A 22062-nucleotide genomic window follows, 5' to 3' on the forward strand; every position below is an offset into this window, starting at 1 on the left:
TTATATGACACATTTATTGAATGGAGTAAAGGATAGAAATTCTTTAATGCTTAACAAATTTTGACTTTCTCTTTTCTTGTTCTACATTTAAATATCATTCATATTAATGCTGTTAACATTTATTATCGAGAGTTAGAACGTTTAAGTAATTAAACAAGGTTAGGCCCAAATTTTTAGTATCCTACCACAAAAGTTGTACAAAAATTAATCAAAAGTGTCCTTTATGCTGTTAGTGTTGTTTAAAAATTGAAACTTCCAGAATATCCTCATCAGTATAATATAATAATATAAAACCTCCCCATGTACCTCACCGGGAAGCAACGGAATTGCATATCCGTTGATCACAATTACGTTGCTCTATTGTTCGCCCGCCACCCTGGGCTGGGGCGACTGACCGGAATAATTGTCCACCCGAGGTAATTACGTTTATTTTCACCGCAAACCAATCATCTGGTCCGTTCCGCGGATTCTGCGGGGTCCAAACCAGCGGTGGTTTTGCACCGGTGCTGCCAGTGTAGCTGAAACGGATCGGGTGCGTGGATGAGGTTTATATTTCGTGAATTACCATTCAGCCCAGGCCGTCCCTCCGTTTCGCTTAAGCTTCATTTCATTTTTATTTTATTTCATTTTGCTCATTTGCTTGTCTCACTTGCATCCCGTCATCGTAACTCACTCACTGGCACCGCACTGTTGTTTGGTGCGATTTTAATCCGCAACGTTGACGTGACCTTTGCCGGTTGGATTGGACCCTTCGGGAATATGTGGCGGCGGAGGGATGAAGATGATGATGATGGCAAATGGGTGAAAGAATCTTTTCCCGGACGCCGCAGCATTACATTTTCGTCCCGATCGTCCCCCGGTGGATCTTTTCCGTTTTGTTCCCTCCCGGCCGCCCTGTGGCTTTTCCCGCCCGCCCAGTGTCCGGGGTGTGTAAGTGCTTTGACTTTGATTTTTGCTTATTATTATTTATGCCTCATTTTGCCTTACCCAGCGCCACGAATTGCCGCCACCTAGTGCATATTATTATAAAGGGGGTGAATTATGCACTTTTGTTGCCCGCGGGAATGCATCGCGGTTCGCTTGTGCGAAGGTTATCCCGTCCTCATGCCCATCTATCTGTCCAGCCGGGATGTTGGGCCGCTGTTGACCGAGTGGCATTAAGAGCTCGGTTCATAATTTCCTCTACCAGCCATGCCCAGCCATTCCACTGCCGGTGGTTTATTTTTTAGGCGACTGTTTCGATGAGCTGAGGGTTTTTTGATGTAGCGGGTGCATTTAGAACATGGCATTGACTCCATTTTCCCCACGCAAAGCTTTCGATCGTATGAACAGCATGAAAATAAATCAGAAAGGATTTCCCTCATAAATGGATCTATTTACATGATAATATCGTACAGTTTTCAGGTAGGGTAAACATAAACAGCCCCAAACAAAGACGAAGCGCAGCTCATTATAAAACGTCCGGCTCGCAGGACTATTAACACCAGCCCAGCGGTGGTTTTTCGTACATGCCGAGACTCATTTCATTTGCACGAAATTTACACGATCCGGCCGGGCAGTCGATGGCAACGAGGGCATGAAGATTGGAAACAACTTTATGGTTCCATGGAATTTGATCGATGCTTCCTCACCCGGGCCGGGCATTGCTCCGATTCGCGGTTAGTATCGCTCCCCTTTTGTGCTTGCCAGCGCCCGGGTTAATAATGATCTGCAGCCTCTCCCGGCAGCTGATAGGCAATGTTGATCGCGTTCATGACGCAGGTTATTGGGGTGGGTGGAACTGGACCAGGGTGGCATTGGTGGTGGTGGTGATGACGATGCTGCCCTTAAGCATAAATTAAAGAAGAATGTTTCCACGGCTGTTGAGCGAGCGTGCGCGTGGAACAGTACGGTGGAAAATGGTGGAAAGCACCGGCGGAAAAGGCAGGGCAGCGAATGAGACACCCATTAATAAAAGCACCCGCGCCTCATTGGTTGGGCAAGGGGAGGGACCGTGGGCTTCGGTTTCGGGAAGGTTGGAACACCACGTAGCGGGCGCAATACCGCAACAATTGCGAGTGTACACGGGAGGGAACCGTAAGGTGGGGGTGTGTATCGAGCGCGTTAGGGGTTAAGATTGAGGAATGAAAAACTCATTAATTTTCTGCTGGAGCAAAATTATTTTTCAATTTAAACACTCGTGCGTGAATTTTTTGTAAATTTCACCACACGATCGCTTTCGTTCTTTCGGTTGAATTTTCTTACTAACCATGGGATAAATGATGGATGCAGATAGTTGTATCATTACTTGAACTATTCAACAAAATCATAAATACATTTCACTTAAGCTAAAAAAAATATTTGATTAAAATAAGTCTTAAGTCGTGACTGTTAATTAAACACTCACATCTTCTGTGGTTACTGGGAACTGATGACATTGGAGTATATTGCACTGATCTACTAAATCAGCATCAATCTTCTCCATCAAGGCTCCTCCAATCAGGACCCCGATCTCTTGAGAAGAATAACTAATTCACTAATGAGTTCTGAGATTGTTGTTCCATGGGACAATCGTCTTCTTTGGTCAGACACCTTGGACTTCCGAAAGATTGTAATTTACAAGGGTATATTTTAGATACCAGGGGATATACATTTCTTTAGCACGTCTTTTTAATGTTTCTCATCAGCACACTTTGGAATTTGTTTGTAAAAATTCGTCACTGTAGAATCCATCTTGTGCTCAATGAATTTAAGTATAAACTAATATTTCCAGTCCGTAATAATGACTCTAAAAGAACGATTTTTATATCTAATATTCTGGAGACTCTTAAATCCCCCGTTAAAATACCCGTGAGATCCCTGATTTCTGATAGACAACTCGAAAGAGTAGATAGAGTAGCAGCTAGAGAACCAATAAACAAACGCAAAATCATATTTTCTTAGCATCTTCACTCTACCCCTAAACTAAACACGATTGAACCTAATTTGTGCGATTCGCTTCTAGCGCCCTATTGATTATCTCCTCGAAAGTCTCACCATCGGAACACTTTCTTCCTACTAACAGCTGCACCGGGCCTCTCCTCCAACTCTTCGTGGTAACAATAATTACTCACGATCATAACATTCGTATCATTGCGCACGGTTCTGCTACCCGTTGGCGAATGAAATGCGTTACCAATTGCGCCCCTTTTTTGCCATGGCCAGAAAAGTGTTGGGTAGTTGGAGGGTGCTTTTTTTTGCTTTCTTCCCAATCACATTTTCCCGCTAACAGTCGCTCTCATTTAGCTAATGAAAGATGGGATTTTCGGCGGGCGGGGGGTTGGGAAAAGGCGAACAAGGGGGACCATGGACCCTGGCTAAATCGTACAAACGTGAGCTGATGAGTGTAAGGAATTTTAACTAATTTAAACCTCTTTCTTCCCTTATTTATTTCCATGCACACGTTTCGTCCCGTCTCGGATCGGCTGCAACGTCCAGACTATCTTTGTGGCAGCTAGCAAACGGATGGTAATCGATTATGTACGGTGTAGCCACACTCGGCATGGATCACCCAGGGCTGTTCGCGTTACTCGACTGGATGGTTCGAGCCGCCCGCAATCGTGCCCAAACTGGAGCCCACCATAGAGAGATAGGGAACCGTACACCGGGATTGGGTTTGGTTGCGGACGGATCGAACTGACTGGATCGAGCCCGAAACTGACCACAACTACGAGGATGCTGAACTGTCTCAAACGCTTCGACGAATGAACGGATTGATCGTGGACACTTGCTGGCTCTACAGTAATACCGCAACGACACTATAGCCAGCAGACCTGCATCAGTTCGTTACAAGGCTCATTAGGTTGAAGTTTTCATAACGGATCTGGTTTCAGCTAGCTGGTTTCATCTTATTAGTACGACTCGAGCAGGAGCTTTGGTTTTTCATTTCTTTACGATCAGGTCGCAAATCGTTCTCGCTAGTTTTCACCCTTGCACGCGATTAACAGAAGCAAAGCAATAAGCGAGGATTGTTTTGATTCGTTTAAAAGCGGCATTGGTGGTTTCTTTAGCGGGGACACCAACGCATTAGGACCATTTAAATGTATAGGGATTTAGGATGTAAGGTTTCCTATTCTAAAGCCGCTGGTTTGCTGATTATTAAAGATGGTACAATGAAATGCGATGTTTTCGCTTAAATTTTCCCATTTTCATCCCGCTCCAAACACCGTATCCATTGCAAAACATTGAGCAAGTAACATCTAAGAGAAAAAGGGGAAATTTAGGCGTTTCCATCCGTTTCAATCTTTAGTAATCACCGAAACAAAAGGGTTCCTTTTTTTTCTCAAGGATTTTTTCAACCAACAATTTTATCCTATCGTTGAAGTTTGAACATTTTGAGCGAGGTTGTATAAAAGATTCTATTTCGTAGAAGTAACAGCATGTAAAGTAGACAAGACACGTGGGGGACAAGTGCCACGTTGTCTTCTAGTGTGTTTTCCATGTTTTACAACAAATTGATGGCGTTTTGTTGGGAACAGGCGAGGAACAATCACAGAAACATTTGATGCGAGGAAATAAATCATGTAATAAAACCGTGCATGCACACATACACACACATTCACATTTTAGTTATTTGCGATCTTTTAATGCTAATCCACACGATACTATATTGCTTTGCAGAAGGATGTTTGTTTTATGATACTACATGGTTCGGTGATAGAAGAAGTGCACCGATTAATTGCACACACCTACACATTGTTGCACCAAAAGGTGACTAAACAATTGTTTTATTGTTTGCTAGCAGCAACTACAAATTAGTTGGTAGAATGGTATATATACCGCGCAGGCGAAGAGCATAGGGCAGATTGCCGATTGCTGCAGAGAGCAATGCCTAATTGCCTGTTGAAACAACACAAATGATAAAAAGGAAGAATTTCAAACCCCGCATTTAGAACGTAAGTGTACAACAAAATAGAAAATGATGTGAAGTATACACAAGAGCAAATAAAATCAATTAGTTTACAAAACCGGACCGAAGCGTAGTGTTGGATTCTATTGATAATGCTTGGTTTAGCTGTTTAGCAGCTGTTTAGCTGTATGAAAGTCGGGAAGCTTTTGATTCCATTACAACTCAGATTGCAGCAAAAAGTCTGTTAAGAATGTAAGTATGTTTTTAACATATATAAATTGCAAGCGAGTAGAATATCACATAGTTTGAACCCAGGACCAACGATATTTAGAAACCATTCCACCTGTGCCTGTTTCATAGAAGTGAAAATTACTAAATGCTTAAACGAAGTAGTGGCTAGTAAATATTTCTCTAACTCCTAATTGAACTTGTAAAGGCGCTTTTAATTTGGTTTCAAACGAGGCAAAGTTTGCACTTTCGCCACCTTTTTTTATTTTTCTTCATTACGCTAAAGGCTATATTATGATACACAACACGGAATCCACATCCAACAGCAGCAGTCTTCTAATTAGCACTTCCAAAGTTCATGCCCAACTCTTTCATCCTGTTCTCAATATCAAGCGTTGATAGACCATTTTCCTTGTGGTAATGGTAACTGACTATGAGCTGTTTTTCCTCCAAACCGGGCACATGCTCGAACAGTGATCGCCCTAAACCTTCGTCAATGTCGTTCTCTTCTCGTAGAACGCAAAAATAAATTAGAAATATCGCTACACTAAAGTTTACCACATACGGCTGAAACCAAGGCATATCTTGCCCTTTGGGTCCCTCCCGGCTGCGTTGTGCCGTCCAGCGAGACGCTTGACTTCCGAAGTATTTGATGGGTTCGTTATTGATCTCCTCTTTCGGATTTTCCTGTTTCCAATGAGAAACACTGTAGGAGATATTTGCTGATACCGGCAGAAGCTGGGAACGATGTGTGCTAAAAACAGAGATATGTTACCGCATTTGTTATGAACGGCCTGAGGACAACCGGTTACCTTTTAAGCAACGCTGCTAATCTACGGGCCGCTATGATTTGTGCCATAATAAAACCTAGTTTTGGGTTCTTTTTGGTTGCGAATTGGCCAAAATTACACAATGTTGTGATGCGATTTTGTTATGATTTATTCTCGAGTGTTGTTTTTTTTTTATACTCCGCTGACATTTGAGCGATATGCCTTTTCTGAGAGCGCGATGTATGGAAATTGTGCGGATAAAGTAACGGAACTGGTGGTTATAAACACGTGCTTTTGATTTGTTTTGTTTTTTCTTTTACTTTTTCTATTGCGCTTATCCGTTGCTGACAGTTGGAATTTGGCGCCAGATAAAAGTTGTAGCAAATTTGGCGAAAGAATGGAAGAGGCTCAATTTTCAGAGGAATTATTTAGTACGCAAGATGAAGCCACGTTTCAAAACGCAGATTCCTTGCCGGACGTTGTTCCTGAAAAGTCAATGGAAGAAGATTTAATACCTGTGACATCAGAAAACACGTCCAGCAGTGCAGCACAAGCAGCGAGAGCATCGGTGGAAAAGGATACTCCGGATCTTGTTTTTTCTGAAGATATCGATTTTGATAAACATTGCGAAGAGGCTATCGATGCTTCAGATAAATCTGGCGCTGTTGATGCAGTAGAAGCTGTTGAATCGAACGAAAATGCTGAGAATATCGCACAACCAGAAACATCCGACGAGGCCACAGAATCCAATGCACCTCAACCCAAGGGAGAAAACGTCTCAAGCTCTAATGGTAGTACGAGAGTGTGCTTATATGCGTTGATGAGTTTATACAATATTTAACGCTTGATTTTACTTTCGGTTTTAGCACCTGCAGAGCGATTGGCTCTGTTTCCGTTTGCCCGAATAAAGCAAATCATGAAATTGGATCCCGACGTTGGAATAGTCTCGGCAGAGGCAATATTCGTGGTGACGAAAGCGGCCGAATTGTTCCTTCAAACGCTTGCGAAAGATACCAGCTCGCACACACTTGCTTCCAAAAAGAAAACGATGAGCAAGAAGGATGTGGAATCAGCAATAGATAATGTGGACGCACTGATGTTTCTCGAGGGAATGATGAATGTGTAGCTTTGTGGAATGAAATATGCTGTAAGTTATGTTATTATTAAACAGGGTATTTTCTAATTCATTGAAGATCTTTATTACGTAGGGTATTTTGTTCATTAGAGTAGAATCCAGAGTCATTAAATTATTAAAATTTTTTGCGATCTGCAGAGCTAATATAATTTTATTAGCCGCCATTGTATGTACCTTGGGCGCGTTTGGCGGCCGCTTTTGTGAAGGCGGCTATTTGACAGCGCTAATATCACTCACACTCCCAGTAGAATTGTATGCCCGCTCGTGTACGTACACACCACTACAGTCGCTCCGGTATGGTGTACGTGATCTCGCAGCAGTTTGATGTCAAAAGAGTAGCCATTTTAGAAAATCAAAACAGTGAAAATTCTGTGGGAGCGCGTGAAAGCGCAAAATTCGGTGTTTAGTTGGTGATGAGCATATTAGAAATGTTTTGAACAGGTGGGAAGTGTGTGCTGTGCAAGGTAAGTGTGAAGTTTCCATGTGATTAGGACGCATTTCGTGCCCAAATGCGTTCTGTGCGGGTATCTCGCAAGGGGGAAATCTTTTCGCGGCGAAAACGTCCGAATCGGCGTGCTCTGGTCACAACTAGCGAAAGCGTCAGGTGTATATGAGACCCTATGTGAAATTGATGAAAACATTCGACTGAAACGACAATCGATTTTACAGGGAGTGAAAAATCGTGCCTGCTTAGGTTGCCGTTGAAAACGAACATAGAAAAAACCGCCAGTATCTGAGGGAGGACTGTCGTGCGTTTCAGAGCATGCGAGAGTTACAAGCGCGCTAAGCGTCGACCTAACACGGTAGGGTGCGGGAGGAGTTCTCGGTAGCAAATTTGTTTATAATCAAATATCTGTTTATTGTTAGGAAGAGCCGCTGTAAGTGCGCCAGCCTGTGGTCGCTTCGAAACGCGGGTAAACGCACGAGCAAGCATCGTGCGTGTGAAGCAAAAAAGATTCGATTAGCGCTAAAATAAGATGTGCGTGCGTGCGTGAATGCGCGTATGGTCGAGAAGTGGATTTGAAATTTTCGATCGAGGGGGACGAATGCGAACAAAACAGTGACAGTGCGCCACTGTGCTCTGTGCTCGTGGTGGGGAGTGGAGCATTTTGTTGTCAACTAGCGGAGGTGGGTGGTTCATGGCCGGGGGAGGACAAACGCGAAATATCGCGCGACAAAGCGCAACGAAAATGAGAATAAAAACAGAAATCAGCGCGTTTTGTTTGTGGCCGTCGTCGCGATGCTTTTCGCGGCCAGCATCAGCGCAGTGGAAGGAGAAACTGCATCGCTAAGATATCTCTAGAAGGGTCTCGCTCTTTAAATTTCTCCTGCTCGCTCGAGGCCCTCGTTTACTCGCATGGACGCGAAAGGGCGAACCTTTTCTCCCTTCTCTTTGTGCATGGATGAATTCATCTGTTGCCTCGAACGCAATCAGCTTTTCACCTGATTCTTCCCTTGGCGACGGTGTGTACACTTTCGCTGCGGCAGGCGCATCGGACCAACGGGTGCATTTTCACTGTCACGTAGTTCCGGAGTAGTTTCACCAGCATCGTGGCGCATCGAATTCCTCCGACTGTGCACATTGTTTTGGCCCTTTTTGATGGTCGAGCTTACATTGCCATTGCCAGTACGTACATTACCATTGCCAGCATTGCAAAACATTGAAAACAAATTTACAAACCCACGTTTAATGCACTTTAACATGAATATTCATATGTTCTATGAAGGTAATCAAACAAACGCATGTTGAGAATAAGATCCAATTAAACATACGAGAGAGGAAGATCACAAACTGTTTTTACGTTAAAATCTCTACAACAAGAGAGTACGTTGCATACGCGGAAGGAGAGATATTGCGTGGATTACTCACGTTTTATGTCTATTAATAGATTTTCTTGTCTTGTGACTAGCAGTTGCATACTCCGGCAGCCCGTTTAACAGAAACGTGGTCTTTCCACGGATAAGGAGTTAAGAAATCTTAACGCTGGACCTGAACGCGATTGAATGGCGATAATAGATGCGACGCGAGAAATTATTTTTTTCCTACTACGCGGGCACGCGCACTGCTGCTATGGAATGATGTTTCAGTTCGAACCAATGCTGGCTCGATGTAATTTTGCGATCGTCAACTGACACGCAGTTGACCATGAGAATATTTAAATCAGTTGTTGGGAAGCTGTTGTAACTGTAAATGCCCGCAATATTTGTAGCTAGGAATGTTGATTGATTGTTACAATATTTGTTACAGCTTGTTAAGCTGATGTAATATTTCACATTGTGACATGAGCCAATCGAATTCTTATGGTATAATGTTTTAAAGAAACAACGCTTCTAAGTAGATTACATTATTTATTTTCTACAGCAAGAGCTTCCGTTATAGTTATCGACGTATTGTTTACGGTATCTCTTTTCAGTCAAAATGTGGCTGCGAAGCGAAACTAGGGATCGGAGACTACGTTCAAGTAGTACGCGAAGCGCGGTTAAGTTCAAATCATCACTCAAGGTGGCTAGCCAAAAGGCAAAGAAGAGTTCCGCTGTCGAACTCGTAGTGTCCTCGTCCCGGCGTGCTGTTTCATCATCAGTGTCCAAATGTCGCACGGATGTGTCGACGACAGTTGCCGCCGAACCGTCGTCCACCGTTGTCGGACGGTGCAAAACCGCCGCGCCTGCTACACCTTCTAGATCGATCGGTTCCCGGCGCACAACCGGCAAGGCAACGAGAAACCATCGCCCAACTGCTGGCGGTGACGATGGTAGTAAGGCGGACGGCCGTGCAGCTGTCGTAACGATTACGGACGATTGCAAGGAGAATTGCTGGCAGGATAATAACGATCTCACCCTGTTTGATGGTACCACCGTCATCGACCAGAAACACATCGAAGATTCACCCACACACTCCGGCTGTCCTGCACAGCATCTGCCTGGAGAGGATGTTTCTTCCAACAATGGGCTACCGCATACCGAACCGAATTATTCCACCGACCCCACCAATTGTGGATTATACTCGAAGAAAGTTACCGACGATCTGGGATCGGCCGAGGATGCGCTTAACCAGTTCGGTATAATTTCGTACGATTCCAACAAAAACACACTGTTGGGTCACTCGATCGTGTTGCCACCGATCAGTACTTCGTTCGTGAGCAGCGTTGCCGGTGCATCCTGCTCGCAGGTAGAACAGCAACCACTAAACTCTAAATGCATCACCGAATGCGATAGTACAACGGCGGACCTGGGCAACGATGTATCGGGCGGTTGTATAAGTAATGTTAAGGATGTAGTAGTAAACGACAGTTGCTGCGTGGAAGAGGATACAATCCTGCCGTCCACATCGTCTGAGGGAAACTTTCCAAAGTCAAGTGCAATCATATCTTCTCAATCGCTCGATATCGTTGTACCGGAGGTCGACTCAACAACGGACACGGTACCTCCGGATACGTCTTCTGTTAATCTTATGGACGGCGATATGATCGCCAATTTCCCTCTAAGCGCTTCTTCCATCGGACTAGCTGGCACATCGATGTCGTCCTCGTCGTCATCTTCATCATCTTCGTCTTCGTCGTCCTCATCGTCGTCGGCTTCGTCATCATCCTCGTCGACATCGTCCTCATCATCTTCGTGCAATACATCACTAGGCGCTTCAGTATCCGCAGTGTCGATGGCAGCTTCCTCGCTGTCATCGAACTTCCAACCCATCGCGTATAGCAACTGCTCTTCACTGTCTGCCACAGGGTACGAAGAGCAACCGCAATCCAGCTATTCGCCAAGCCAGACTGCGGCAGCCGTTGCAGTAGCGTCCGATTTGATTTCCATGTTCGACGAAGAACACTACAAAAATGCTACCGATCTCGGCCAGTTCACGGATTTTACTTACAATGCTCTGATCACCCAGGCACTGCTAAGCTGTGGCGATGCGGCAGCTGCAGCGGGGCTAAACTTGAACTGTGGTCAATCGAGCACGGACGGTTTGAACGATTCCGCCTTTTTCTCGTCGCTCAATACGACGGCAATCGAGAATCTGAAAGCATTGACGTCTCTGTCGGGTATTGGCCATAACATGGATGGAATGATGCTAGACGAAAGTGCAAATACATCTCATAATCTTGGGACGGTGGGATATATGACGGAATACGGCGGTGTTCATCAGGAGCAACAGCTCCATCTGCAGCATCATCGAGCAATGCATGGATCCGAGCAGGAATCGCTGATCCACAATATTGAGTGCAATGAATCAATTCCCATGTGCGGCGATGACACTGAGGCAGCTATGCAGCTTGAAAACAACGAATGCATAGAAATGGATGTAAGTGTGTTTCTGTCACAAAATATAGGGCATTATTTGCTAAGCCGTGATCGTTAAAAATTTATGTTTCCCTATTGTTTTCTCCAGGAATCAAACGATGGGCAACACGACGATGCGGCTTACAGGGCTTTTGATCCTTATTTGTTCATTAAACAGCTTCCTCCGTTGACATGCGAAATGCGTTCCAAATGTCCTGCATTGCCCTTAAAGACACGGTCCAGTCCCGAGTTCAGTTTGGTGCTCGATCTGGACGAAACGTTGGTTCATTGCAGCCTGATGGAACTATCCGATGCGAGCTTCAAATTTCCGGTGCTATTTCAAGAATGCAAGTACACTGTGTACGTTCGGACCAGACCATTTTTTCGCGAGTTTCTCGAGAAAGTATCGCAGATGTTCGAGGTGATTCTCTTCACAGCCTCGAAGCGGGTCTATGCCGACAAGCTACTCAATCTGCTTGATCCTGATCGACGGCTCATTAAGTAAGTGTGTGTTTGCGCGTACATTGTGTACATTGTCGATTAATGGTTTATTTTCTTACTTACCCTCTAGGTATCGTTTGTTCCGCGAACATTGTGTCCTAGTCAACGGGAATTACATTAAAGATTTGACTATTCTGGGACGAGATCTCTCCAAGACCATTATCATAGATAATTCTCCCCAGGCATTTGGGTACGTACTAGACAGTGAACTTAATCTGTTGAAAGATATCTAATGTCGTGTTACTGTTGCAGATACCAACTAGAGAATGGTATCCCGATAGAGAGCTGGTTCGAGAATCAAAGCGATTCGGAGTTGATGAAAATTTTACCGTTTTTGGAACGCCTTGTGGAAATGGTAAGTTGTGGGATAGTATTGGTTTGTTTTGTTACATATCGTCTTACACTTTCCAACAAATTATTTCAGCGCGAAGACGTTCGTCCACACATCCGTGAAAAGTTCCGACTGTTTTCGTTTCTACCACCGGACTAAGGCAACTCCATTACGGTGCACTTTTGTTGTTTTTTTTTACATATATTTAATCTCACTTCTTTGTATAAGACTCGTTTAAATCCAATTATGTTTGAATGAGCTGTTTTCCTATGAAACCTTCGTCGTCAAACGAAATATGCTGAAACACATAATTACTCAAGTAATATTTACTATGTACGACGTTTAGTTACACCGGACAAATCTCTTTAAATAAGCATACACAGCTAAAATCAAATCGTGGTGTAAAGCTAGTAGAAGTACGAATGAGAAGTACGCGGGAACACTTGGCGTGTTGGTTTGTGTGTGTTATTGATACATTCATGTTAATGCAAGTAAAAAAAAGAAGTAGTATGAACAAGATACGTTAAGATACGGACGCGTTATGCACAAGCGTATAGTTTAAATGACAAATTTACTTAAGGAATTATATGCTAACACACATCCCAAACATGTTCAAAGAATACATCAAATGAACTCATCATTACAAATCCATCAATCCACCCCCATACTCGAAAAGGCGGGAGCAGAATAGGAAATTCGATTTAATCAATAATGGTAGCAATATGAGAAACAACTTTAGCAGCATAGCGGTTTGTAACCGAACGCGTACTGGTGTACGTTCATTTTGCTTTTGCTTATAAGTTATTTAATGCGGTATCGTTGCAATTTTTCAGTACTCGTCCCTTGATACTTGTAAGAAGCGATAGGACAAAATAATTGATAAATGATATATAATAACGAACAAACAAATCAACGGAACGATGCCATAGTGAACAGAACAAATTACAAACAAAAAAAACAATATTAGTATCAGATGCATTACTTACTATATGGCTGAACATGAGCACATGAATTACATACATATATCAATACACGCAGTTTAAATTCACTTAGTCTAAATGTAACAATGAAACATAATATTTAACAGGTACGCGATAGAGCGTCGTCTCTTAAGTAAAGTAATTTTTGCAATGTGAAGAATGCAAGGTAGGAATGCTTTAGTTACGATGGAATTCCTGGTTATATTTGATCACACATACGTAGAGCAAGAGCGTAGCGAGAAAGTTAATATTATTACGATCATACGATTATGCAGATCGATCAAACATTGTTACATGAAAATGTTTCTTCCGTTTTCTTTTTAAATATTATACCTAGCTTGTAGTGATATACATATATTTTTATTTATTAACTCATGCAAATGACTTCAGCAATGTTTGTACAAAAAGGATTTACGAAACATGTTTCCACGATGGAGCATGCAATTGTTTTGTTGAGATAGAGAGAAAGAGGGAGTGAAAGTGTAGGAGAGAAAATCGTGTAAAAGGTATCAAATATGAAACTTTAATTCAATCTGTTTTCTTCAATACCGCAACAGGCCACCTTGAAGGTGTGATGTTTCATACTTCATGATAACGTGTATAGAAAAATATCTCCTAATAATAGAGAGGATTACGCGTACCTATTGTTCATTTCGAGAAAGGTTTATGATGTTCTATGAATGCCGACAAATGCCATGTTCATGCGTATGCGCTTTGGCCGTTTGAGTAAAAGGTTGTGAGGCTGCATTTGCGACAAAATTAGAATGATCAGCTTTGCAGAATCATTTCTCGCATGATCCGCTATTTCTCGATCGAAATCGAGCGTTCAATCGCCCTAATTACGTGCCCCACAAACTATAGCAAACACACTACAGTTTCTCTTCGTTCTTCCGTCATATTTGATTACTGTATTGATGAGAATTATTTCATATGTAATAAACAATTTATTTCTCTTAAAATGATTGCAGCACTACAATTTGCCTAGCTACAGGCGTAGCAGGATGACAATTTTGTACACTAACTATATTGTTTCTTTCCAATCAACTGCATGCAGATAGACTACAAATCATATAATGTAACTTTAACCACAGTGGAAGTTTCTTCAAATTTTTGGTTGTCGGTATTTATTTAGTGCATTGTTTTTAGTTTTCTAACTTTAGTTGTGTTTTTGGAACAAAAGTTGTCGTTGTCGTGAAATTCACGTAACATACCATTAGCTGTTGGTTTTTGTTGTTGTTGTTTTGTTGCATTTTTTTGTTTGTACACCAGTCTAACAGGACAATTAATACAGCTGACGTTCATAATATTAACGCCAGCTCCAATGAAGCGTTCGGAACGTAGTAGGGTTCAAAACATATTGTTTTAGGTCAAACAGATTTAAAATAGGTTACACTAGCGCGTTTGCAGATTGACACAAGACAAGACAGTCGTTAAGTGTTGAATTCGTTTTGTATATGTAGTTTAAATTTTTGTTACTGTTAGTTTTATCGCCAATGGGGTTAACTAGTAGTAAAGTGCGGCATGCTGCACGTCGTTCAGCGGTAATTGTTTACTATCCGTCCTTATATGCACGCTCTGTGGGGTACCCCGATGGTGTGTGTTTTTGTGTTGGTTATATGTTTGTTCGTTCATTTTCTAACATATTACGCGATCGCTCATTTTAATACCCACATTGACCCGTGCAAATTGAACGGTTTACAGTAGCAACGACTACCATGGTCAGTATTGATCGGTAATCTAGGCATCACGTTTGCTTGCATTTAGACCGCTGATTTAGATCGCTGTTAGTTCGTTTGTTTCGTTTGGTTTGTTTTTGGGTTTGAAAGATGATTCGAAAGAATAGCTCTCTAACTGGTTGTCACGGGAATGAGTGTTGTGCTTAACGCCTCGAAAGCCAAGGATTGGTTCAGTTTTGGTTTTTGCTGAGGATGACATCAATTTCAATATCGTCCCCACACCGCGTACTTGTGTTTCTCTCAATAATGCTTTCCGTGTTGCATAACTCGCTCTGTTCCGTTATGCTCCAATTTGCTATTTGTAAATATATATATATATATATATTCATATCAGTACCATGGTTGTATTAATATCCTACCCACACCTGCCTGCCTGTTTGCTACAAAAATATATACCGTTCATATATTTTATGCTTCGTTCTGTTCGGGAGATTCAAGTTGCGTGTTTTCGGAATTTTGGCTCTTAGTGTCTTCCTGCACATCCTGCACTAACACGATACTTGGATAGAAGGATACGTTTGTTCAATGCAGCAAATGTTACCCATATTAACCACACTCCTGTTTCGAACACTGCTGTGTGACACAACAAGTCAGCAACTGAACAAACAATTAGGTGACCCTCTGTAGAATGGGCAGAAGATCTTTCGATCATCCCCAATTGAACCGAGCCTGTTGTTTACTTTATCTTTACCTTCGTTCAAAAATGTATACCAATTCAAAGTGTTTCAATGTAGAGATTCTGCAGCACAGAATGATCAGTGGATTTCTTACGATTAAATACTGTTTCCGTTTTCAAAATGCGTTGCCTTCTACTGTTACGGTACTAGGGATAGGAAATACTAAACATCAATATGGTTATCGGTAAATATGCAGGCTTTGTTGGGTATGCTTGCACTAGTAGTATCACCATTTTGAGTTAATTTAAGGGGGAAAAAACAAAACTTCGGTTGGCCTTTCCACATATAGTGCCCGATGTTTATAACTGTCCGTTTTTTTTTATCCTTTGCACCACCGTTTCTCGCCCTATATACTGTCGATGTAAAAAAAATTCGTTGGTAAAATCAATTTTTAGCCCTAAGAATCATTAACGCAAGTCATTGAAGGCCATCGATGTGTCTATACTTATCTATCTATCCTATGGTAGGTCTAGCATCCGTAAACGTTGTGCATTGTAGTTGTAGGACAAACATGGACAACTAGAATGGGTTGGTAACCCCAGCCGGACGAGAGCGGGCGCGGTATGAACTGGTAGGAAGATGTGCATGCAAATCTATCTGTTGATGCCGTGCCGATTGTTGCAGACCGTATCACACTTGCTCCTCGGGACTGTATTTGTGCAACCGATAGTTTTGCCTGGGATTTCGGTTGTGGTTGGGGTTCGACAATGAGCTTGCTGGTTCAATTATTCCACGGGTAATTGTGCATGAGCTGGAGGAGGGAGGGGGAGGCTAGTGGTTCGGTAGCGTATCTTCATCTGTAGATTTAGAGTATGGTGCAGGCGGTACCGTGTATGACCTCACTGATGAACATAGGCGTACCAGCACCTAATCCTCCATCAGTTTTCTCATTTTCGTTCTGCAAAATGGAGACCACAAATGCATATTTATTTAACGCTGTGCTTAATGAATCTGTTGCGCAGAGTCAGAGTCATATGAATCTTTACGTGAGGAGTCATTCAAATCAGGAGTCGACTCCTCAATGAATCCTCAAAGATACTTGTATCCTCAAGATTCTCGAATCCTCAAATATTCTAGTATCCCCAAGATTCATCAATTACATTAATAAATCCTTTAGATTCAGGATGAATTCTCGAGATTCATCAATTCTCGAGATACACGAATCAATGGAGATTCATGAATCTTGAGGATTCAGGATCTTGAAGAATCATACATCTTTGAAAATTCATGAATCTGAGGATTGCAGAGCCTTGGGAATTCATGAATCTTTGCAATAAAGATGATCAGATTTATCCACCACTCATTTTTACCACTTCACTCCATCTTCTTCCATCAGAAGATGCCTTCTGTGTGCCACTCACCTGATCGTATTCACAGTCAAAGTAACGGCTCTGACAGTCCAAGCAGCGGCACTGATCGGACATCTTACACGTGATGCCACACTCTTTAGCAACCGCTTTGTAGAGCTGTTTGCTCGATTTGTACAGTATCTCCGGGCCCTTGACTTCCGCCTTCGGGGCAGTGTGTGGATCGTAGATCGGTTGTGAGTTGCTGTACGAACTGCACTCCTCGTCCAACGAGAGTGTGTCTTGGTTTTCGTTGGATAGGCATGTTTCATCGATCGCCATCGTTTCCATTTCTTCCGCTGTAATGAAACACTTCCGTTAGCAACACTTTAAACCGAACGGAGCGTGCAATACGCACCCAAATCCTGTAAACCTTCGTTGCAGCTCAGCTGGTACAGTGGGTCACAGGATCCGGTGCAGGTTAGTAGGTTCTCCTGCGACGGTGTGGTGGTGGAGCTGCAGGTGTACAGGGAGGAATCGATGGATTCCTGCTTTTTCGCTTCACCCGGCGTACCTTGCTCCGTGCAAGGCAGTTGATGGTCCGTCCCAGCCGATTGATTGTTGGACATCATCTCGTACCCGAGCGCAGTGGGTGAAAGGTTCAGTAACGATGTTCGATTGTTCTCTTTATCCAAAGCAGCGAGTCGATTCTGGCGGAGGAGTGAGGAAACATTCGCACATTAGGGTTAGATTGGTGACAAAATATCTTAATAACCTTACCTCTTCTAACACATGCTCGTACGATGGCGGTGGGCTTAGTGGTATAACATTCGCAGGCTCAGTGTTGGTGAGCGAAGGATTGTCATATCCTGCAATGGAAGGATGTCGTTAGGAGCGCATTCAAAACACCGAGCAGTGTACAACAGGTACAAGATGGGCGCGTAAATGATAATATATGGACGGGTATAATGTGAGTGTGTTGTTAATAATTGTCGAGCACTGTGTGCGTAGCATGGCCACGGTACGACACGCCCGCAAGCGTGCCCATTTTGATTGTTTTTTCTGTTGTTGCCAATTTACCTAGTATTGGTTCGTTGGTAGTGTTACTGGTCAGTATTAAGGCGCGCCGATCGTTGCTCATCGACACAAGGCTATCGTTATTCTGCTCTGAATCAAGGGTGGTGCTGCTACCAAAATCATTTGCGCTCGCACTGCTCAAAAGCGGTCCGACGGGATTGGATTGACTATCTACTACGACATCCTGCTCCTGAGAGGTACTACGCGACGACCCACTACCCATGCGGAACTTAAGCTTAAAGGGTGCCATTGCATTGAACGGTACAATCAATTGCGTGGGAAAGGTGGCGGTTCCACAGCGCCGTATCGCTTTAGGGCTGGTTGTGATCTTTTACTCTGCTCAGCCCTTATTCGTCGGAATACCTGACCACGGCGCGGAACCACGGTACCACTGTTAACTTTTTCGAGGCTTGGCGCGTACTTTAGGCGACAATTTAGGCAACAAAGTAGTAGGTGTGGCGATTCTGTGTTACCCACCACTGGAAGTAGAGTAAAGGATATTGAAGAGATAAGGTAACATAATGGACAGATGAAAGTAAACAAGGTAAAAGAGTGTCGGTCAGAAAGATCAGGCACGGCAAATCTATTGGTGTGATTAATTCATTAATGGGCATTAAAACAACCTTAAACATAATCTAATGGCATGGAGCATATAGTAATAAAGTCAAGAGAAGCTAGTGAAGTAGCATTTGAAATAGGCAAAAGGGCAATTTGTGAGGCATCTAGCAACAAGATGTAACAATGAAACAAAAGCTGATACAGAATAATGAAAACAGTACTACAATACTGAGGTAAAAGGTAAGATCAAGCAATTACAAAACGATACTTCAATTGTTTTAGCATAATCAGTTCAACCATCTATAAATGAGCGGCGTACGAAAGCAATTTAAGAGTCATGCGACTGTTGAGCGCCACAATTTCATTCAATGCTCGTACGCAGTACTTATGGCCGGTACCAATTGCCGTAATTACTATAATTGTACCATGTTCCTAATGACATTATTAGGAATTGCATTCGGAAGGTCACTATAAAAGCTACGGGAACAAAACACGAAGAAGTTATCGTCGATCATCTTCACGCATGCAGAGTTTAAAGAAGTTAATAAGCCTACCATGAAAGAGTTTGTGGGTAAAAATGTGTGTTTGATGTGTTTGCCCGTGTTCTGGACGAGCGGTTGGGCCATTGAAATGTGGACCCAAAGCGTAAGCACACTGGCAGTGAACTATTATCAGGCAAGGCATGTGAAATCGGTGACCGTGGTCAGCTGTTGGAATGCTGACGAGCGATACGAATTCTTTCGCTTGATAACGAAAGCTGGTTTGATGGTGAATTTTATGGAACCAACGGATGAAGAGTCGATCGTTACGCTACACTCCAATCGGATATCGCAAGGTGGTCTTTTGATTGATGCATCCTGTGGAATGGAGATATCGGAGTTCTGGCAAATGGTAAGTGGTGGAGATGGGTAAATCCTATTCAATCCTATGAATCTTTGAATTGAATGAATGCATTTGAATCTCTATTCTAAAGATTCGTGAATCCTCAAGATTTTCCTAGAGATTCATGAATCTTAAAGGAGGATTCTTCATCCAGAATCTTCGAGGGTTCGTGAATCTTTTGAGAGTCGATGGCTGATTTAAATTGATTCTTCGTTAAAGATTCATTAAGCACAACACTAGCATGTGGTCTTGTGGATATTGTACTGGTACATTTTAGCTCTCGAATTATATCCTTTGAACAGGAGCATGCTCTGAACAAACTTCTGGTGGGAAATTTGCATTGGTTGATTGTTGAAAACCCGGTGCTCTTAGAAAGGCGACCGACCTCAGAAAGTGGAATAATCGGTGGATTACCGGCGCCTCTGGAGTTGCTGTACAATGAACGATTCCGCACGCTCGAAGCAATGCCCTACACGAGTGTTGTTTTAGCATTCCCGAATGCTGCCGCTAGCTGGGAGCTGCAGGAACTGTTCAAACCCTACCGAAAGGCCTTACTGTCGATGGAAAGTATTGCATCCAATTACACGCCCACGATCGATGGCTACGAGGAGTTCCGCGAAAGGCTAGTCAACCGGCGAGACAATGCTGGACGGCGTCGCAACTTGCAAGGATTCGCCATGCCATGTGGAACAGCGGTAAGAATGTGGTTTGGCGTTGATTTCAATGTGTCACCATATGTTGTTCGGTTTTAGACGACATCTCCAGAATACTTCAAAGGAATGGACGATCGGAACGATGTGCACGATTTGTTCACCAAAGCCAACTTCCCGTTCATTAGGGAGCTGATGTACGATCTGAACTTTACGCTCAACATGGTACAGGTGGACAAGGTGGGCTACAAACACAACGGCACCTTCAGCGGTGTGATGGGCAAGTTTCAGAACCACTCGATCGAGCTCGGCTGTCTGGGCACTTTGATGCGCACCGAACGGCTCGAGGTGGCCGATTTCATGATCGTCACGTTGATCATCAAGAGCAGCATCATCTTCCGGCAGCCGCCACTGTCGATTGTGGCCAACATCTTCGAGCTGCCGTTTAGCGTTGGTGTGTGGGCGTGCTGTTTCGCAATGATGGCCATCTATTGGGTTTCGATGTTGGCCTTTCGCTACCTGGGGCACGCCGAAGAGTTTACGCCGATTGAAACGTTGGTCTACATCTTCGGTACCATGTGCCAGCGGGGATACGATATGGTGCCGCACTTCAATGGGACGCGCCTGCTGATGTTTTCGCTGCAGCTGACCAGCTTCTTCATAGTGACGTCCTACTCGGCGAGTATAGTGGCGCTGCTGCAGAGCCCCAGCCGGGCGATTGTGAGTGTCGGTGATTTGGTGCGGTCCCCGCTGAAGGCCGGTGTTATGGACACTAGCTATGGCCGGGTGTACTACCAGGAAACGCAAGACCCGGAAGTACAGGATCTCTATCGGAAGAAGATCAAACCGCACGGGGACAAGGCGTTCATGGAAGCGGGCGAAGGTATTGCGCGGGTAAAGCAGGAGTTGTATGCCTTCGAGGTATGGTTTGATAGGGGTGCAATGAACCCACCTTCGAGCCTTTTGGAAGCGAGGATTACATATTAATTTGATTCCCTCTCATCTCGCACCCCTTCACAACCAACCGCGTGGCGACCAGGCGGAAGTGAATGCCGCCTACAAGGTGATAAAGGAAACGTTCGCACCGGAGGAGGTGTGCAAATTGCAGGAACTCGAAGCCATCAAACTGCCACCGTTCGGCATACCGATCGTAAAGGGCAGCAAGTACCGGGAGTTGATCCGGCAGCGGTTGATGTGGCAGCGGGAGGTCGGCATTATCCGGCGGTTCAACATCATCTGGATACACCAGAAGCCACAGTGCGAAAACCAAAACGCGGGCTACAGCTCGGTCGGTTTGGTGGAGATGCGCTACTTGTATTTCTTTCTCGCCGTCGGGTTTCTGGCCGCGCTCGTGACGCTGCTGGTGGAACGGTCCCGGTGGCAGGACGTGGCGAGGCGATGGAAACCGTGCACGGGCAAATAATCAAACGCAAAATCGGAAGCTTAAAATTTAATCTGTTTCGGCCTCGCGCCTCGCGCCTTTTTGGAGTTTTATTCGTTGAAAATAAGGGGCGGTTGATGTGATCGATATGATAAGCGAGCTGGTGGTGTAGCGCAATTGGTGAAGCGATTGCTTTTGAATTCATTACGTTATGATGAATTTGTTTCTTTTTTTTTCATTTGATGGCAAGTATGGTTGGAGAAACGCAAAATTGGAAGAATCGATTTGGGGCAACGTGGTGCAAGCATTTTTAGGTAGTAAAATCAATGTTTGATAAGTCATTTAATAGAAATATTTAATATAAAGCATCGAAGGCACCAGCTTAAAGAATTTATAACATAATAAAGAACAACTATACTGTAAACATTACATACTCTAGATCACAAAATCTACTAGAATTTCTAGAGTTCCTTAAATCATGCTACAATTTGGTATGTTTTTATTGATTTTGTTTAAAAAAAAACCCTCTTCGATTCCAATAATCCAAACAAACTAGTGTTGCCGTGTACGTCAGTAAATGCCGTTCCATTTTTCTCATCGGGGAAATACACAATCAATTCACGGTACCAGCGCTAACCCATCACAGTTCAGGTTCATGACTTGGAGCGGTAACAAAAAAAAAAACAACTCACATCGAGCATCTCTTCTTGACATCGGTTATCGAT

At 43.5% G+C, this 22062-nt stretch overlaps 5 protein-coding genes across 6 annotated transcripts; 3 read left to right on the top strand and 2 right to left on the bottom strand.

Moving 5' to 3' along the window:
• Positions 1-5359: 5359 nt before the first annotated feature.
• LOC128304416 (uncharacterized) lies at positions 5360-6035 on the bottom strand. The gene is made up of 2 exons (XM_053041605.1): positions 5908-6035; positions 5360-5849 (listed from the first exon to the last, which is right to left on the bottom strand). Exons 1-2 carry the CDS (start codon positions 5952-5954, stop codon positions 5432-5434), a joined length of 465 nt encoding a protein of 154 aa, XP_052897565.1. The 5' UTR covers positions 5955-6035; the 3' UTR covers positions 5360-5431.
• Positions 6036-6262: 227 nt separating this feature from the next.
• Positions 6263-7009, top strand: LOC128304579 (DNA polymerase epsilon subunit 4). 2 transcript variants are annotated; one of them, XM_053041781.1, is made up of 2 exons: positions 6263-6656; positions 6732-7009. In XM_053041781.1, exons 1-2 carry the CDS (start codon positions 6263-6265, stop codon positions 6989-6991), a joined length of 654 nt encoding a protein of 217 aa, XP_052897741.1. In that variant the 3' UTR covers positions 6992-7009. The 2 variants fall into 2 exon arrangements, with proteins under 2 accessions (XP_052897741.1, XP_052897742.1); XM_053041782.1 differs by having other exon boundaries at positions 6267-6656; positions 6741-7009.
• Positions 7010-7355: 346 nt separating this feature from the next.
• Positions 7356-14049, top strand: LOC128305492 (serine-rich adhesin for platelets-like). The gene is made up of 6 exons (XM_053042961.1): positions 7356-7464; positions 9415-11300; positions 11388-11779; positions 11850-11969; positions 12032-12134; positions 12204-14049. The coding sequence occupies exons 2-6, from the start codon at positions 9420-9422 to the stop codon at positions 12267-12269; spliced, it is 2562 nt and encodes an 853-aa protein (XP_052898921.1). The 5' UTR covers positions 7356-7464; positions 9415-9419; the 3' UTR covers positions 12270-14049.
• Positions 14050-14422: 373 nt separating this feature from the next.
• Positions 14423-18324, bottom strand: LOC128305493 (uncharacterized). The gene is made up of 5 exons (XM_053042962.1): positions 17870-18324; positions 17570-17658; positions 17208-17499; positions 16865-17148; positions 14423-16401 (listed from the first exon to the last, which is right to left on the bottom strand). Exons 1-5 carry the CDS (start codon positions 18114-18116, stop codon positions 16309-16311), a joined length of 1005 nt encoding a protein of 334 aa, XP_052898922.1. The 5' UTR covers positions 18117-18324; the 3' UTR covers positions 14423-16308.
• Positions 18325-18979: 655 nt separating this feature from the next.
• LOC128302990 (ionotropic receptor 75a-like) lies at positions 18980-21379 on the top strand. The gene is made up of 4 exons (XM_053039841.1): positions 18980-19315; positions 19609-20001; positions 20059-20877; positions 20996-21379. Exons 1-4 carry the CDS (start codon positions 18980-18982, stop codon positions 21377-21379), a joined length of 1932 nt encoding a protein of 643 aa, XP_052895801.1.
• Positions 21380-22062: the final 683 nt, after the last annotated feature.

The sequence above is a fragment of the Anopheles moucheti genome, chromosome 3 (assembly GCF_943734755.1).
Source record: "Anopheles moucheti chromosome 3, idAnoMoucSN_F20_07, whole genome shotgun sequence".
Classification (NCBI taxonomy): domain Eukaryota; kingdom Metazoa; phylum Arthropoda; class Insecta; order Diptera; family Culicidae; genus Anopheles; species Anopheles moucheti.

Bases quoted from the DNA above. Each gene is read 5' to 3' on its own strand.
- LOC128304416 (XM_053041605.1), bottom strand. From the start codon at position 5,954: ATGGCACAAATCATAGCGGCCCGTAGATTAGCAGCGTTGCTTAAAAG. The intron at 5,850-5,907 runs GTAACCGGTTGT...CTCTGTTTTTAG, and splicing joins TTAGCAGCGTTGCTTAAAAG to CACACATCGTTCCCAGCTTC.
- LOC128304579 (XM_053041781.1), top strand. From the start codon at position 6,263: ATGGAAGAGGCTCAATTTTCAGAGGAATTATTTAGTACGCAAGATGAA. The intron at 6,657-6,731 runs GTAGTACGAGAG...TTTCGGTTTTAG, and splicing joins AAACGTCTCAAGCTCTAATG to CACCTGCAGAGCGATTGGCT.
- LOC128305492 (XM_053042961.1), top strand. From the start codon at position 9,420: ATGTGGCTGCGAAGCGAAACTAGGGATCGGAGACTACGTTCAAGTAGT. The intron at 11,301-11,387 runs GTAAGTGTGTTT...TGTTTTCTCCAG, and splicing joins ACGAATGCATAGAAATGGAT to GAATCAAACGATGGGCAACA. The intron at 12,135-12,203 runs GTAAGTTGTGGG...AAATTATTTCAG, and splicing joins TGGAACGCCTTGTGGAAATG to CGCGAAGACGTTCGTCCACA.
- LOC128305493 (XM_053042962.1), bottom strand. From the start codon at position 18,116: ATGGCACCCTTTAAGCTTAAGTTCCGCATGGGTAGTGGGTCGTCGCGT. The intron at 17,500-17,569 runs GTAAGGTTATTA...CTCCTCCGCCAG, and splicing joins ACGAGCATGTGTTAGAAGAG to AATCGACTCGCTGCTTTGGA. The intron at 16,402-16,864 runs GTGAGTGGCACA...TCCATTTTGCAG, and splicing joins TTGACTGTGAATACGATCAG to AACGAAAATGAGAAAACTGA.
- LOC128302990 (XM_053039841.1), top strand. From the start codon at position 18,980: ATGAAAGAGTTTGTGGGTAAAAATGTGTGTTTGATGTGTTTGCCCGTG. The intron at 20,002-20,058 runs GTAAGAATGTGG...GTTCGGTTTTAG, and splicing joins CCATGCCATGTGGAACAGCG to ACGACATCTCCAGAATACTT. The intron at 20,878-20,995 runs GTATGGTTTGAT...CGTGGCGACCAG, and splicing joins AGGAGTTGTATGCCTTCGAG to GCGGAAGTGAATGCCGCCTA.